At 34.5% G+C, this 15,411-nt stretch overlaps 2 protein-coding genes across 2 annotated transcripts; both read right to left on the bottom strand.

The window, feature by feature from the left end:
* Positions 1-2,731, bottom strand: LOC128528717 (histidine N-acetyltransferase-like). The gene is made up of 4 exons (XM_053501793.1): positions 2,618-2,731; positions 1,505-1,700; positions 1,171-1,395; positions 1-1,042 (listed from the first exon to the last, which is right to left on the bottom strand). Exons 1-4 carry the CDS (start codon positions 2,623-2,625, stop codon positions 461-463), a joined length of 1,011 nt encoding a protein of 336 aa, XP_053357768.1. The 5' UTR covers positions 2,626-2,731; the 3' UTR covers positions 1-460.
* A 229-nt stretch (positions 2,732-2,960) lies between these two features.
* si:ch211-196f2.6 (immunoglobulin domain-containing protein) lies at positions 2,961-11,029 on the bottom strand. Its single transcript, XM_053501805.1, has 5 exons — positions 10,775-11,029; positions 6,917-7,264; positions 6,647-6,794; positions 6,306-6,360; positions 2,961-5,775 (listed from the first exon to the last, which is right to left on the bottom strand). The coding sequence occupies exons 1-5, from the start codon at positions 10,824-10,826 to the stop codon at positions 5,500-5,502; spliced, it is 879 nt and encodes a 292-aa protein (XP_053357780.1). The 5' UTR covers positions 10,827-11,029; the 3' UTR covers positions 2,961-5,499.
* Between the last annotated feature and the right edge of the window lie 4,382 nt (positions 11,030-15,411).

Here is a 15,411-nt window from a genome sequence, read left to right as displayed (position 1 = left end):
GCATTATTCTTTGATGATTATTTTTACATAGATAATTCAAACAAATTACATACAATAAATTATCAGCATTTGATTAGAAGGTATATATTATCACCAAGTGTGAGACTATGCAATCTAGCAAACTAAAACAAAACATTTTAGGATTCCCAAAAATAAACAGTACACCACATCTATTTCCTTATTTGTGTGTGTGTGTGTGTGTGTGTGTGTGTGTGTGTGCGTGCGTGCGCGCGTGCATGTGCGCAGAACAATTTTGTGAATAGATAAGGTGAGATATATTAACGGACCAGCATTACTGTGGTTGGTTGTCCGGTGGTGGGGATGTATAAGCCAACCGTGAGTGAACACAAAAATCCAGTGAATAGAAATCTCTTAATTAGTTTTTTGATAAATTAATACTTAATACAATCTCTCCTGAGTGCTGGCATCTTTGGTAGCACTGATATTTCACTCTTTCTAATTATGGAAGCTTTTCCTCCAGAAACATTTGCTCCCAGTAGCCATTTATATGTTTGACACCATTATCTCCATCACAAAATTGTTTTATGGCTTCCCAGAAGTTTTGAGGCATATAAACATGAACCAAAACAGTGCCACGAATCTCCTCAAGTACCTGCTCGAAATGTGTTACGAGTGCCTTCTTTGCTATGGTTACATCTGTCCCAAACATATCTATGTTCAAACGCAAAGACCCTCCATTAAATGGAATAGAATAGGGTGGAGTGTGAAAGCTCATAAACATAGGTTGTTTGACGGAGTCAACCACCCAAGTTAGGTTTCGCCTCTCTAAAATTTCCAAGTTGCTTTCCATTGGTCTCAGGGGCTGCCAGTCTTGGATAATGGCACCTCCTGGAAGCTGAAGTCTTGAGGAAAGATCAGGGTCCAGGAGTAGTGTCTTAAGTTGTTGGCTGTCCTTCAGAACAAATAGTTTGTGGCTGTTGTTGCTGTGCCAATCTGACTCCGGTGGGCATTCTAGCTTTGTTTTCAAGCCTGAGATGAATCTTTTAAAGCTCTCAGCCTCTACACACAAAGACAAAACAGCCTGAAAGAGAGAGAGAGAGAGTATGAGAAAGTACAGTATGGGGGAAAAATTATCAGCATATGTGATGTAATATATTTATTATTAATAATTACTTTATTGAAACATAGACTTTAAAAGAAACAGTTTACCCGGCAAGCCAGAAAAATAAACTTGGAGAGTTTTTCAGGTCCTGGGTTGTCACGTCTTGTCAGCCTTTTAGTTGTTACATTTGGGTAAACTTGCTTAATGTAGCGATCAGTAACTCTCTGAATAACTCCAGCCACTCCATGTCCTCTTTCACTAATACACACCCTTAATCCCTCCAACACCACTGTTTGCCCTCCATCAACCACCAGTGCAGAGTCCAGTGCCACCTACAGGTTATAAGTGATTGATGTGATAACTGTAGTATGAAGAGTTAAATGAATTTCACATTCCAGTGATTATTCCAGTTTTTCAAACTATATAGTCATTTCTACTCACCAGCTTCCCATTTCTCCTGGCAATTATGACTATTCTGTCACGCTCAGTCATCCAGGTCTGGTAGCGATGTGGAAGGTAATCATTGCCCTCGTAGATTTCCTGTGATATGGCCATCACCTCATCATAGTCTTGGGGTCTAGCTAGCCAGAATGTTAGACCATCACTCTCTTCTACAAACTGTGCTTCCATGGCTTCTCTGAGGATAAACAGAAAATTGTTGAGGCTATATGAGACTGTTTCTCAGTGTTACAGACAAGCACTTTGACCCATGAAACAGATATAAAATCAAACAATTTAAACAGTATTTAAACAGACATTTTAGAATTGGTTTAGAATTAATGGTTTGGATGGTTTTTAAACTAAATCACAATTAATCTATTATAAAGCATTCCTATTTTGATGGAAGTGGTCTCCTCCAGGAAAACAATTTTATAATGCATGGAGCATGAGGACAGGGAAAATGGCATTAAAATTATATGAATGATATGCTATGACTTTCCTGGTTATCAGATGTGAAAACCTAATTTGGACTGGTTCAAACAACAAAAAAATGTCTTTTAAATGTACGAATTGTAGTAAAAGTCATACATTTTAAAAAGAAGTTTATACTCATCTTAAGTGCATATATACCATAAAGTTGCATGCAGGTAACCTGGGACCACTTATAATTTTAAATTTTACAATTCTAAGGCTAAATAATAATAAGATGTCAATTTTTTGTAAAGTAACTATTTATTGAGTTATTGAACAAGTACATGTTTTATAACACATGGCACCAATTACTATTAATGTCAACAGTAAACACCCAGAATTTTAGGTAAGCCAGGAGAAGCCACACCTGTGACAAAAAAGTAGCCTGAACTTTCGTAATAAAACAATACTATAGGTTATTCAAAGCCTCTTTGATAATAAACACGTGTCATAAACAATGTGTGCACAACTGTAATAGAATTCATCACTGCCAGATGAAACGTCATTAGAAGTATTGTACAGTGCTTTTTTTATAAACACATATATATGTGTGTGTGTTTATGAAAAAAGCACTATATATTTATTTATATATATAAACATAAATATCTTATAATTTACTTACATACTTTCTTTTTTTCTTACCTCAACATAACGTCTTGTAGATCACCGAAAACTCACAGCAGTGGTTCCTAAATGGACTTTAACCCATCAGCAACTGATTGATATAGGCAACCTTTGACATTAATCATGTTTTTTTCTTTTGTTTTATTGCATGTATTGCAAAAAAAAAAGATTTTAAAGAGTTCATATTACAAAAAAAAAAGTAAACAACCAGTACCAGGATGATTTTAAAAGTATACCCATAGATAAAGTAAGTTAAAATGGACACAGCACTAAAAACAGCTGTTTTAGGGCAAGAGGATTGTATGTAACTCAACAGAACAACTACACAATACAAACCCTTGATACCTGAAAACACCACCTTAAGCAATATCCATGTCAACATTTAGCATATATAGATTACATACATCAGGGAATGAACATTGCACAGAAATATCATATAAATGTTTGAGTTAAGGTGTTAATGGATTCTCTACTGTCAGATTTTCAGTACTATCCACTGCATAGACATACTCCGGTACTGCATGTGACACATTAACATTTCAGGACAATTTCCATGACTACAGGACAAAGTTTGCCTGTTATGACAATCTCATAAGCTTGTTTAAGGCAACTTCAATCATAGGCTTGGTTGTGTACGTGCTTTTCTATGGAGTTTGTCCAGGTGTGTCAAAGCAGGCAAACCCTCAAAACAGTGTGCATTTACTCATTTACATATTAGCATATTAGTACTGGAGGCCAACTGAACATCATTTTAACATTAAGAATGTGCAGGCTTTAAACTTAGATTTACACTAATAAGGGACATTTTTTTCTATGTACATGCATGCCACAGAGCTGTAATGAAAGAGTGGTAAATGACAAAATGAGAGTGACATGCAACATCTAAATCATTTCAGTTCCATGCAAAGCATATATTCAAACAAACGTTGTGCGTAGAGTGTCATAGTGGTGATATAATATGCATTTACTTGCATTGATAATTAAACAGATTCTAATACTGTATATATAACTGTTTTTGTTTAACAGTACCATATACCATACCATATAATTTAATTTCGAACAACCATTTAAAATAACAGCATTTTCTTAAGACATATCTATTTTGCTACTTGGGGCATACAGATAAAATTTGTGCCATAAACCAACATAAATATGAACATGACCAAACCACCATCATTTCAATATATTTACTGCTTTTTACATAAGTCACTACTCTGGAAAACATACATTTGAGATCCCAAGAAATGTATTATTTTTTTTATGATATAATTTAAAATTGTATTAAATTACAAAATACTTATTTGAAATTATATAAATAAGAAATTTGGTATAATATTTTATATATAAAAGTATATATATAAATATCATTGTATTTTAGCACGAGATACACTTCTCATAGTTAGCAAATAATAATATGAACTAAATAAACTTAATTGGTGACTCAACATAAAAACATACGACATACAACATACAGATATAATGAACACAAATATAGTAAATTGCTAGTTTCCATGCAAAATAAATGGATAAAACTCCCATTAAAAAAGATTTTTTCTAATGCACATGCAAGCACTAACATTTTCAACAAAGTTGCAATGTGACATAAATTACACTATTATCAATATATACTGCTGCCAGTAACCAGTCCCGATAATAATAACCTGATTGCTTTTATACAAATTTAATATATTTATGATATTTAACTGCACTAGATGGGAAAAGTAGATCATGTTGTTTTGATAAGCCTCTTGCTCTTAAAATTAATGGGGCACAGCGTATTTGAAAACAAAAAATTGTTAGACACCCCCAATACAGGTGGAGATCTCCCTAATGTTGGGCCAAATGGTATGCTTTTAAAGTCCATGAGTCCATGAGTCCATACATTGTTTAAGGAAAAAAGGGCGGTGAGGAAAAACAAAAATATACTTACTGAGAAAGAAGTAATAAATTGAAGTAAGTAGATTATTTTAAGTCAATCTCAAGATTTGACTGTAAAATTGTTATTTAAATATGAAGCATAAGTGGTTAGAAGCAGAATGGCTATAAGATAGCAGTATTTGTGCAAATTCAGTATATGTACTGTACATGCACACGATAAGGTATCTAGGTGTTTTAAAAATATTTTGTAAAATATTTTGTGTACATATACAGTTGCCTGATCTAAACAAACTTTACTCACTCACTTACTCACTCAATCACTCCATCATCATCGGTATGCTTTATCCTGTATACTGGGTTGCAGGAAAATTCCAGGTCCCTATACCAGGAGAGTAAGAGCAAAATGCGGGGTACACCCTAGATAGGGTGCCAATCCAACGCAGGGCACACACACACTACGGGCAATTTGAGAATGCCTAATCTGCATGTTTTTGGACTGTGGGAAGGAAGCAAAGTACCCAGAGGAAACCCATCAATCACGGGCAAAACATGCAAATTCCATGCACACCAAGACGGGACTCAAACCCCGACATTGGAAGTGCAAGGCAACAGAACTAAATACTAAGCCACCGTGCCGCCTACAAACTTTTGTATACTTTAAACATACAGTACAGTACAGTTCACACTAATACAGGCATGTTTTAAAAGTTACTTTTTTTTTACTTCCACCCACACAGACACTTTGTCACCAATGAAAACAGATTTTCTAAAAAATATATATATATATTATTTAAACTCACAGAAATTTAAAAAAATGCTGTTTTTTCACTGTACTATAGAGTAGCTATATTTAATTTGAAAAGGACTCAGCATTTTGTGATTTCTATGACTCTGGCTACCTCATAATTTATAGAAATCTTTTGAAGCAGCACTACTGTAATACAATTACATGCAATTAAATACAATTTTTTTTTTTTGTTGTGCAAGTCATAGCTTTTATTGGCTAGCTGGTGATAGTAGATTCAGATGCTATTGTCTGATGATGACATTGTCATTGCATCTGGGATTTCCAGGCTGGGATCTGGATCCTTTTGTGGTAAGGGATTCTCACCTAAAAGGTAGTAAATTTGTCTTGAACCAGTCAGGCCCCCTTGTGTTGATACGCGTGCTCTACCTTGGTAGGCCTTCCATAGACGTCCATAATATAGATCCTCTTTAATCTTTGCATATAATTTTGAAGGGTCAAAGCCAGAGGGGGAGGGGGAGTGATGTAGTTCACATGTCTCCTCTGTGTACATCTAAGAAAAAAATATATAATAAAATGAGTTATTTTATATGTTTTATTGTGCACATAGTAATGTTCTGTATTGCAGTAGTCAGCAATTAAAATGAATCTGATTCTAAATTATAAATAATGTAGATTTCCCCAGAAGAAGAAAAAAAACCTCTGTATTAATCTTTAGCTATCTAACACTTACACCACGCAACACTGTAAACCTAAAAAAGAGTACTGTTTAATTATATTTTTTGCATATGGGCCTTTTCCCTTACTTAATGGAAAATGTTTGTGATGTCTATCTCTCTGTGAACATGCTGATCTAGGCAGTGGCCAATAAATCTCAACCACAGAGTCTGTGCCACAAAAAAAGAAAACAGGAAACAGAGAACCACTAGTGCAAGTCCTTACATCAAAGGTCAGTAAAGAAGTAACGCATAACACAGGTAATGATTTCTTCGAAAGTAGTAAATAAGTTTAGAATAAAATTTGTAATCCAGGGAAGGCAATGTTGGTTGAATTTTATCTGTAAATGATGAGCTTAAGTCTTACCTCTGCAAATGCTGATGGGCCTGTATACACATGCTGTATCTCAAGCACTTGTGTTCTGAAAAGTAAATGTTGCCATAGTTATATGGAGGATATACACACACCCACACGCACGCACACACACATATGTGCACACACACACTTTTTTTTTACTTAAAAATGCAAAGATCATAAAATAAAAATCTATGACACTTTTAAAAGGTGCCTAAGATATTACCACAGTATAATATTAATGAATTAATATTTTAGAATTTAAATATCGTATGTCTTAAAATTTTATAAAATAGGTATAGGTTTGACCAAGGTCATTATAGTGATACATTATTGATAAATTTTAGTTATACCTCCTACAGATACATTTCTGACAAATATAGATAAGAATGGTCAGAAATAAGAGAGAAAGTATGCATCCAACTGTCAAAGCTCCAAATTGTCCAAATAAACTCTGCTTTAGTCCTCCTGCATGGGGTTCAGCTGGTGATATAAGCACACCTAGAAAGTTGTGGGGTAGACACAAACACACGCACATTTCAAGTTGTAAATATATGTGTTAAGAATGGCAATTTACAGACTGCAGAATTTTCTTAAATTTTAATTAAGTTCAGCATAAATACTTTTTAGCACTGCATCACTGTTGTCAGCACATTCCTTTAGACTGCCTGATGGAAAGGTAATGAACTGACAGCAGATTAGTTCACTCTCATTGAGTGCTTCTTTTTGCAAAGACAGGCTTGAGGATGCCAGAGGGCCTTGTTGCCCCTCAATCTTTACTTTGCCAGAGTGTTTAGGGAAGATGTAAATGCCTTGACTAGGATGAAAGATTCCCAGTTTGGTGTGATTAGAACCTTGCACCATCTCCCAGTTGACTTGAGTTAGACGCTCATTCCCAGATAGAGCACAGGTGACATTTATATTATCTCCCTCCTGATTGAGACTGATAGATATTCTGTTGTTGGAGATGCCTGTAGAGACAGCAAAAGCAAATGGTTTACACTGCCATTTTGTTGAATCTGAATTAGAAAAGTGATGTCCTTTATAGTGCATAGGTTTTATACACTTTTTAAAGGTGCTCAAATATTAATAAGAGATTAAGCACCACACAAAAAGCTGAAAAACACATGTACCCAGGCGTCCAGCAAAGCTCTGGTTATGAGAATAAATCTCACCTTTTTCTCATGGGAAAATCTAGCTTTTAAGATAAAAGTGACTTGCTAGTCAAGTTAGCGTTCTGTCAAGAGACAAGAATGTCTCGTAAACAGGATAGGTCTAGCTAAATATATGTATACTGTAGTCTATATATAAATATATACTAGATCAACACAGTATTTAGTGGTTTACTTTTGGTTGGCAGCACAAAGAGAAAGAGACAACAGGAAAGAAAAAGCACGGTACACACAGCAGAAAACGAGAAAGAGAGCAAGAATAACCAGGCGCAAAGAGCACATAGTTATAGGCCTAATGCCCAGAATATTCTATTTTTCATTTTCTTAAATAAATTGTGCCACAAAAAAAATCCTGTTACTTAGTAATAATTCTGATATCTGTGTTAATGAAAATATATTTTAAATATATAAAAATAATAATGTATTAATTATGAAATAATAATTGATATTAATAGGAAGGCATCACTCTACATGTTGCTACACAAGGCAAAACACTACACATTACATTCTCTCATTGTCTAATTTTAGAATCACCCCTGCTCTGTATAGTAATACACCATAACAGGAACACCTCTATACTTGTTTTCTACTATTTATGCAATCATTTAATTAGCCAATCACATGGCAGCTGCATAATGCACAAAATATAATATAAGTATATAAATATAAATATAAAGAGACAAGCCAAGAGCTTTACATAATCTTTATATCAAATATCAGAAATGGGAAGATGTGATCTCTGTGACAGAGCATGTACAGTAATGTGCTGCATAGTTGTTGGTACCAGATGAGCTGATTTGTGTATATGAGAAACTGCTAATAATTTGTACACATGTCTCTAGAACTTATACAGAATGGTGCAAAATACAAAAAAAAAAAAACTTTATGTATGTAAATAGATAGGGTGTCTATCTTTTCTTTTTGCAGGATTTCTTTTTTTCTTTCTTTTTTTTTTCAACTGTCCAGTTTGGTTGAGTCTGTGTCCAAGAGAGCCTTAGGTTCCTGTTCATGGTTGAGATGAATTGAACCATGTATAATCTTTTACTTTTTTAGTCTATTAATCTTAAGTCATTATTGGATATGCAGATATTTTCTGCTTACTGCATTTGAAAAGAGTGAGTGACTATATCCCTCTTGGCAGCTTAAGCTAATCTAACAATTTTACAAGGCCTTTCCACCAACAGAACTGTAGCTTACTTAGTGCTTTTGTTTTTGACCCTATTCTGTGGTAATGCTGGAAACTGCTTTGTATCAAAATCACAGGAGATCAGAAGTTTTTAAAATATTCAAACCAGCCAATTTGGCATCAACAACCATGCCAAAGTTAAAGTCACTTGTTTAATGAAACAGACAACAAACCTTGTAAACATTAACTGAAGCTCTTGACCTGTATAAATATGATTTATGCATTGATTTATGCCTATATATATATATATATATATATATATATATATATATATACCTTTTTAATGTTCTCATATTCTGTATCGAAATCTGTTGTTTAAATAAGATGTAATATAAAATTTTACTGATGTATCATGTTTTTTTCTGGAGGTAAATACATTTTACACTGATTTTTTTTCAGAGTTTAACGGATACAGTTCAAAATGTGAATGTTCAGCCTCCACATTTGGAAAAATTCTTTGCTCAGCTCAAGTTCAGTTGCATATGCAATAGTACATTCTGTACTGTAATCTCATGAGTCACTAAAATGTTTAAAATATCCAAGGGCAGAACCTTCATAAAATAATACTTTGTATGTCTTCCTACATTGCAGGTGTGGTAGGCGTTTTATCTGTGCATGCATTTTCAAACTGGTTGTAACCAGCTCTATGGTAAATGTTTTACTAATTTAGTGCTCACATCTGCTGAGTCCTTAGTTCTATATTCACTACAATCATTTAGGAGGTCATATGCATGAAAACAATTCTTATTTGTTTTTTACTTTCCTTTTTTTCTTAATAAAGTAAAAATAATGGCAGCTAGTTTTTGATATAAAATCACTATAGTTAAATGTAATGTACTCAATATAGTATACAGTCATGTCGCTGATCGTGGTACCACTTTGCAGAAAGGCCTTAACTTTAAGATATTATTTAATAAGTCAATATATTAGCAACAAAAATAATTATCTGTATATTACTAATCTAAATTGTCATCTTATTGAAAAAAATGTTGATCTATGTTTTGCATTAAATAGGTCATTGTAAGCTTTATTTTATTAACTACTGAAGGTAAATAACTATTTATGCAGGTGTTGATTATTTAGCTTATTTGATTTATTATTAATCATGTCAGTCTGTTAATGCTGACATACATAGCTGGATCATGTTAATTAATTCTTTATATATGTCTGATAACCTTAATGTAAAACATTGCACCCTCAGTTGTGATAAAGTACCATTTTGGATAGAATGTCTGTGTTGTGTATGAGTAAAGAGTTCAGTTAGAAATTCGGTTTAGAGAATTCTCTGTGGTCTCTGAGCATTTAAAAAAAATATATCAGTTACTTAAATCTGGAAAATGCTTTTATTTGTTTGCATGCCTGCCATTTTAAATCCTTTTTTTTTTTTGGTTTTACTTTCACTTTATGATCATTTTTAATTAATATGTTTTTTCCCCTAAAGACATTCTGATTTAATTAATTATTTAAGCACAATATTATCTTTAATTACTGTACTCCTACGTAAATGTTAAGCACATCTACTGTGCTTAACATTTACATCTACTATACCTTCACAAGCAGTAACTGAAAAATATACTGCGTTCTCATTACCACGAAATACCAGTGACTCTGCATCTAATCATATACTTCATACTCTTCAAACCGCATACTTCTTACTACTTCTTCATACTGAATTTCTTGTCCAATCTGTGTGCAAATGTAATAATTATCACCCATTAACTTTCCCAGTTTGTTCTGTGCTTTTTTAAATCAGTTTATAATTTTTTTTTTGCAGTTTTAACGGTAAATTAAAACAAAAACAGAAAACTATTATGCATGTGTCAAAGTATACAAAGTACATATGTCATAAATACTACAGTATTCCACAATTTTATAATATTCAATTTAGTTGCCTTTTCGTTTCACTGAAGTTGTCAAAACTAGCTTACAGCAAGTCTATTTGTCTTAAATAAGGGTTTTAGTTCAAACTGTATTTCTAGATCCAGAAGATAAAATTATGTAAACATGAACAATCAAAAGACTGCTCAGTGTCACATATTCTCCTTATACTCTACACAAATTCTAAACTCTAAATACTAAATTATGTGTCACATACAGTATACACTTTAGGCATAGGAACGTACCTGTTTGAAGGAAGGAAATGATGAAAAGCACACAAAGAGATTTCTTACTCATGGCTGCTCTTTAACACAAACAATGGTAGGCCTTTTACTCTTTTCTGACTATTCTACTTTGTTATGAACTCACTACAGACATGTAAGTGAATAGAAGAAATATATTTGTTTGCTTATACTATCTTATAAAGATGGTGATTGATCAAAATCTTGCTCTGCCAGTCTTTTTTCAGTTGTGCTTATTTTCCACTGTCGACTCACATACTTCAGCAGGTCTTTAGAGGAAGGAAGTGATGGCAAGTGCTTTTTAACATGTGGGAGTTTCCATAAAGCTTAGGTTTTACCACAAAAGTACATGCAAATAATCCTCCACCGTGCTTAAAATGTGTGAGGATCTATCATTTTCAGCTTAACACTGGGGATTTAAGAGTATGTAAAAAAAAAATGCTTGTATTTTGATATGCACCATGTGCATTTTTTTTTAAGCAGAAGAACCTAATACTTTACTTAATAATGTATGATTGAAAGACACTAATGATCATGATGATAGTGATTACCCTATGGCTGCAAACAACAAATTTGTTTAATGCAAGCAAGTTTAGAACTGAATAAACTCCATTAAAAGAAACTGAAAATGACACGTTTATAGATATTTCAAGAACTGAAACTACCCTCCTTACTAATAAAAAGTGTATACAAGTGGAGTGTAATATAGTTCTTAAAAAAAGAAAAGAAAGTATGCTTTCAGTTTGCTTTTCATGTAGAAATATACAGTATTAACAAAAATATACTTAAATACACTTATAAATATACTTATATATTGTGTACTTATATATACACAATAAATATTTAAATATTTGTTTTTTAAATATACCTTGACCTATATTGAAGAAAAGTTTAATTAAGTGTACTTGCCTCAAATATAAAGTTGATGTAAACCTGTCTTGTAGTTTGAGGTGGAATAGTTTAAAGTAAATAGTGCATGGGTGGACCTGGCCTTTAATGTACACTGTGTAATTAACCCACACAGAAACCAATAAACATATGGTTAATTGTACTGACAGGCCCTCCAAAGTGTGATAGTATTGTAACATTTTTTATTGTAAGACTTCATTCATACTAGCTTATATTATAAGTCATTACTATACACAGTTAAACCTTGGATTGTGAGCATTCCGGAAACATGCTTGTATATCAAAGCACTCGTATATCAATGTGAATTTCCCCATAAAAAATAATGTAAACTCTAATTATTTGTTCCACAGCCCCAATAATATATATATAAAATAATAAATACAAAATTAAGTAGAATACAACAAATTAACCTGCACTTCATCTTCAAAAAGAATCCCAACAGAGCAGTGTTTCCGTTAGTTGTGTGTGTGAGTGTTTGTGCGTGTGTGTGTGCGTGCTGGACGACTTTTACATACACATGCATGCGCACAAACGGAAACACAATTTTTTGTCAGGAAACTTCTTTAACAAGAAACCTCTCTAATAACACTCACGTGCAAGAGACTCTGGAAACTGGATCTTTAACAAGGAACCTCTCTAATGACACATATTTTTGCTTTTCATGTGCGCACACACACGTTCACAATGTTATAGCTAATAGTACACGCATACCTGGATGTTGACTATACAAGTGATGCATGCGCACTGAGACTAAGCATGGGAAGACGATTACCCACAATCACTCAGTGTGCAAGAAAGAAGAACCATTGGCTCAGTTGTGATCAAGTGACACTCGGCAGGCAAAGCATATGCGTACTCCTCGTATGTCAAGACCTCGCTCATTTATTAAGTTTAAATTTATTTAAAAATTCTGCTTGTCTTGCAAAACGCTCGCCCACCAAGTTACTTGTAATCAAGGTTTCACTGTACATGTAAATAATTTTTTTCCCCCCTGGAATTTAATTTCAGAAGTAAACTTTATATATGTTCTAGATTTGTTACATGTAAGTAAAATATTTCACGCTATTTTTTGCTTTAACTTTAATGATTCTGACTTATAGCTCATGCAATCATAAAACTGATATCACAAAATATTAAGTTTAAGTAAGGTTTAAGTAAATTACTATACAGTATAAATAGTGTGTCTCTGGTTCTAGTTTAGTGCATGCAACCACAATCATGGAGAAGACAGCTGACTTGACAGTTACCCAGAAGACAATCATTGATACACTCCAGAGAAGTTGTATAAGTCACAGATGGTCAATGCTGGCTGTTTGCAGATTACTGTATCAAAGCTTATTCATGAAAAGTTGACTGGAAGGAAAAAGTGTGAGAGAAAAAGGCTCATGAGCAAAAGGGATGACTACACAAACAGACTTGTCAGATTGTCAGGCAAAGCTGATTTAAGACCTACAGTACGGAGAGCTTCACAAGGAGTGGATTGGAGTATAGTCAATGCATCAAGAGCCCCTATGCACAAAAATATTCAGAAAATAGGCTACAACTGTTGCATTTCTTGTATCAAGCCACTCCTAAACCAGAGACAATATCAAAGGCATCTTACCTGATCTAAGAAGACAAAGAACTGGGCCCGGTTTCTCGATAACGCACACTATTCGCGAGCTAAGAAGACTCTTAAGATATATCTTACGTAAAGTGATAACTTTTCTAAGTGTATTTCTCGAACTGTCCTTTAGGAGTCTTCTTAAGTCGCTGCCTTTTACGTTCGACGTTACAAGGTGCTGTCTACAGTGAAGGTCCTGAATTAGCTGACATCGGTTGCTCAGGAATCGATTTTTGACTCCTTTTGCATGACAGCGTTAAGAAAGGCAGCACTTTCTATGCAAATTAAACATGGCACTAAATTCTTTTAATAACGTATGTTTCGACATGGGTTAACTTATCAATAGCATGCCATAATAGACAAATATATAACGGAAATCACCAAACTGTCGCTAATATTTTTTATGTAACCTGTAGTGACAGTGAAACGAACCGAGTATACAATCATAGTTGATTGACAAACAGCTGACAACACTCTTCACCAGCTTCAGAAACAATGTGAAGCAGGTCAGTGGTTGGGGATGATGAGATGGCGGTTTCATGCAAGGGCCGTAAGTACAGTTCATCATGATTTAACGCGTGTTTTGGTGCCGTGATTACGTTTCCATTTTACCAAGCAAAAAAATGAAACATGTTTAACATGCGGAAGCTCGCGGACCTTGCAGATCTTCGCGAAACGACGGGCGGGCACTCGAGGCGGCTCTATGCGCTTTGACTCACGGTGCAGATGCAGTGTTAGGCATCGAGAGCTGCCGTGATTGCCTGCCGACGTTCCGCTAATGTTCCGAGAAGTTCTGCATGGTCTGCAAGCTTCCCCGAGGACCGCCCCCAAAAAATGAAACGTTTATTTTTTCACGCGGAAAGATGGAAACGTAATCACTGCGCAAAAACACGGGGTGAATCATGATGAACCGTACTTACGGCCACTGCGCGAAACCACATAGGTTAGATAGGTGTATTACGCATTACAATCACTCAGAATGGATGGATGCGGGGTTTGAAACTCCCAAGTTTATTTTCTCATTTAACTAAATATAATTTCATAAAATAAAACGTGTAAAAAAAAAAGTCCATCCAGTTATGGATAATGGCTAATGATCAATGAAACATATTTTAAACAAAAAGCAACAATCAGCTGGACATCGGGACATAGAGCGTAAGTATAAAGCGTTGGTCTGGCAAGTGCAGGTCTGAGCAGGTCAAGAAGCTCCATAATCTGTTGCCTTGGAAGGCAAAACCTTTTTTTTAAATAGCGACCCTAGGAAAAATATGGAAAGGGCTTGAAAAAAAAAAATTTTGTCTAAAGGAAAAATGTACATGAACCACACGGCTCCGTGGACGGCGCCGTCTTCAGTTTAGCACAACACGCTGTATCGCTGCCAAATTGTTTGCCACCTGTTTAATATTAAAAGTGATCGCCAATTTTGCATTAGTCACATTATGAAATAGGCTAATTAAAAAAAAAAGTCACTCTATTAATTTTGATATCAAATAAAATAACATTCTTAAACAAGCCTACAGTATATTCCATCATTAATACGACTTTGATAACGTGCCATAATGTGCTTCCATACACCGCTGATTTATAAAGACTGCTGCTCAGTGGCGGCAACTAGTGTCTTGAGCTGTAACTACGCTAAGAATGAGTTAAGGTTGGTCCAGACCAACCTTACGAACGTGTGACTCACCTAAGAGATACTTAGCCTAAGAACGTTTCAGGAAATGCACCATCACGTTAAGAGAGAGGCTAAGGTACAACTTAAGAACTTAGTGATAAGAAGCTTTCGAGAAACCGGGCCCTGGACAATTGATTAATGTCCTAAAATCCTCTTTTTAAATAAAAGTAAATCCCAGATTACTGGGAAAAGTGGAAAGGTACAGAATCCAAGCTGTTTAAAGTCCAGTATGAAGGTTCCACGGTTGGTGATGATTTGGGGTGTCATATCAGCTGCTGGAATTCGTCCACTGGCTTTATCCATTTAAAAGTCAATACAGCCATCTAAATTTTCCAGAAGGACTTAGCACCTGCCTACAATGCCAAAACTACTACTAATTGGTTTGCTGACCATGATATTACTGCACTTGTTCGACCAGACGAGTTGTCTGAACTGAACTCCATAGAGAATCCA

The sequence above is a fragment of the Clarias gariepinus genome, chromosome 1, assembly GCF_024256425.1.
Source record: "Clarias gariepinus isolate MV-2021 ecotype Netherlands chromosome 1, CGAR_prim_01v2, whole genome shotgun sequence".
Taxonomy (NCBI): domain Eukaryota; kingdom Metazoa; phylum Chordata; class Actinopteri; order Siluriformes; family Clariidae; genus Clarias; species Clarias gariepinus.
This window is presented reverse-complemented; position numbering and strand designations above follow the sequence as displayed.

Coding starts and splice junctions, on each gene's coding strand:
- LOC128528717 (XM_053501793.1), bottom strand. Junction 1,396..1,504: donor CCAGGAGAAATGGGAAGCTG/GTGAGTAGAAAT, acceptor TATAACCTGTAG/GTGGCACTGGACTCTGCACT. Junction 1,043..1,170: donor TTATTTTTCTGGCTTGCCGG/GTAAACTGTTTC, acceptor TCTCTCTTTCAG/GCTGTTTTGTCTTTGTGTGT.
- si:ch211-196f2.6 (XM_053501805.1), bottom strand. CDS start 10,826: ATGAGTAAGAAATCTCTTTGTGTGCTTTTCATCATTTCCTTCCTTCAA. Junction 7,265..10,774: donor CATTTCCTTCCTTCAAACAG/GTACGTTCCTAT, acceptor CTGTCTCTACAG/GCATCTCCAACAACAGAATA. Junction 6,361..6,646: donor CAGAAATGTATCTGTAGGAG/GTATAACTAAAA, acceptor TTTACTTTTCAG/AACACAAGTGCTTGAGATAC.